The sequence below is a fragment of the Halichoerus grypus genome, chromosome 7 (assembly GCF_964656455.1).
Source record: "Halichoerus grypus chromosome 7, mHalGry1.hap1.1, whole genome shotgun sequence".
In the NCBI taxonomy this organism is placed as follows: domain Eukaryota; kingdom Metazoa; phylum Chordata; class Mammalia; order Carnivora; family Phocidae; genus Halichoerus; species Halichoerus grypus.
Genome location: NC_135718.1, coordinates 152,610,538 through 152,612,357, shown reverse-complemented (window position 1 = coordinate 152,612,357; position 1,820 = coordinate 152,610,538). Strand labels below are relative to the sequence as shown.

The window sequence follows — 1,820 nt, the reverse complement described above, 5'->3', positions numbered from 1 at the left end:
TTAATTACTCAAAGCCATGTCTTCCCTGGGCTCACGTCCTTTGCAAAGTATGGTCTTCTTGAGGGCTGCCTTTACTTCCCGGTTCCTCAGACAGTAGATGATAGGGTTGAGGAGGGGGACAATGACGGTGTAGAGCACAGATACTGCTTTGTGGGAATCATGGGCGTACATGAGCTTGGGGCGGGCATAGGTGCAAAGGGTCGTGGAATAGAAAAGGATCACAACTGTCGGGTGAGAGGCACAGGTGGAAAACGTCTTTTGGCGGCCCTGTGCAGAAGGGATCCTGAGGATGGCGTTGAGAATGGTGGCATAAGATGCCACCACTACACAGAGGGGGACGGCAATGACCATGAGGGCCAAGAAGAAGTCCACCAGCTCAGCCTGTGAGGAGTCCTCACAGGAGACATTGAGGAGTGGAGAAATATCACAAAAGTAGTGATTGATGTGGGGCGTGCCACAATAGTAGAGTTGAGCTATGAAAACCATCTTAATCATGGCAGTCACGAGCCCACAGAACCAGCATCCCCCAGCCAACGCACCGCACAGCTGGTTGGTCATGATAACTGGGTACCGTAGCGGGTTACAAATGGCTACAGGGCGGTCAAAGGCCATGACAGCAAGGCGGATGTACTCCGTGCAGCAAAGGTCACAAAGAAGTAAAGTTGAGCCATGCAGCCATTGAAGGAGATGGTCTCGTCATGGCTGAGGAAGCCTACCAGCATCTTGGGGCTGATGACTGTGACATACCACATCTCCAGGAAGGAAAGATTGCTCAGGAAGAAGTACATGGGCTTGTGCACCTGCCCATCACTGCGAATGGCCAGGATGATGCGAGCGTTCTCCACCAGGGTCAGCAGGTACGCTGCCAGGAGCACGAGGAAGAGCAACCACCGGAAGGCCGGCTGTGTTGGAAATCCCAGGAGGATGAAATGTAGGGTCGCTGTACGGTTATCTATTCCAGAACCTTGGTGATCATAACTGGCTGGGGGCACAGACAAAATAGGTTTTTTCCATGTCCTGAGCACCAGCCTATGGTTCCTGACATTGATAGAGCCTGCCACCGGCAGAGTCAACATAATAGAAGTTTTCCTGCCTTCATACCTTTACTTCTTCCTAAGTGATGATCAGAACCAAAACTTTTGGGCAAAAAATGTACTTTAGGGAGCTTATATATATATTTTTTTCAAATTAAGCCAAGAGACATAACTCAGCCAAGATCGCACAGAAGTGAAGTTGGAAACTTCTGATTCCCAGTTATTTCTATGCCTCTCTAATATATCTCTGTTGGGCATAAGAGGATGGCCTTCATACCACCCCTTCACCGTAAGCAAGAAATCCAATCTACTGCATATGGAAAGGAGGCAAGAGACTCGAGTGACATAATTTGTGTGACTCTGGAGAAGTCTTATGGCCCCACTTACCTGTAAGGAAAGATTTCTCCTGTTTTGTTTTGTTTCTTATTTAACAAAGTTGTAAAGCTTAAATGAAACAATACTGGAGCAAAAACACAGGGTTAATAGCAAATTTGATATATATATTCACCAGCTTCTTGGAGAACAGAATCAAATAGATAACTTAAAAGGCAATGTTTTCTTTCATCCAATCCATTGTAAGGAGTACTCAATTAGGAGTTTGGAAAAAGTAAATCAAATCCCACTTTTGTCTCACTCCAGCTAAGGGAGCACGGGACTTCATTTTCAGAATACTAATTCTTTTATTTTCAAGGTGGATATAATATAATTTCATCACATCTGTGAACATCTAATGAGCTTTAGGATTTTAATTAAATTCCTATGGACATTTGCTGTGACCTTTCCAGG

General features: G+C 45.7%; 1 protein-coding gene across 1 annotated transcript; it reads right to left on the bottom strand.

The window, feature by feature from the left end:
- Nucleotides 1–1,076, bottom strand: OR6Y1 (olfactory receptor family 6 subfamily Y member 1). The gene is given in 2 exon segments (XM_036069841.2): nucleotides 1–647; nucleotides 650–1,076. Coding segments are annotated over 2 exon segments (1,074 nt in total).
- Nucleotides 1,077–1,820: the final 744 nt, after the last annotated feature.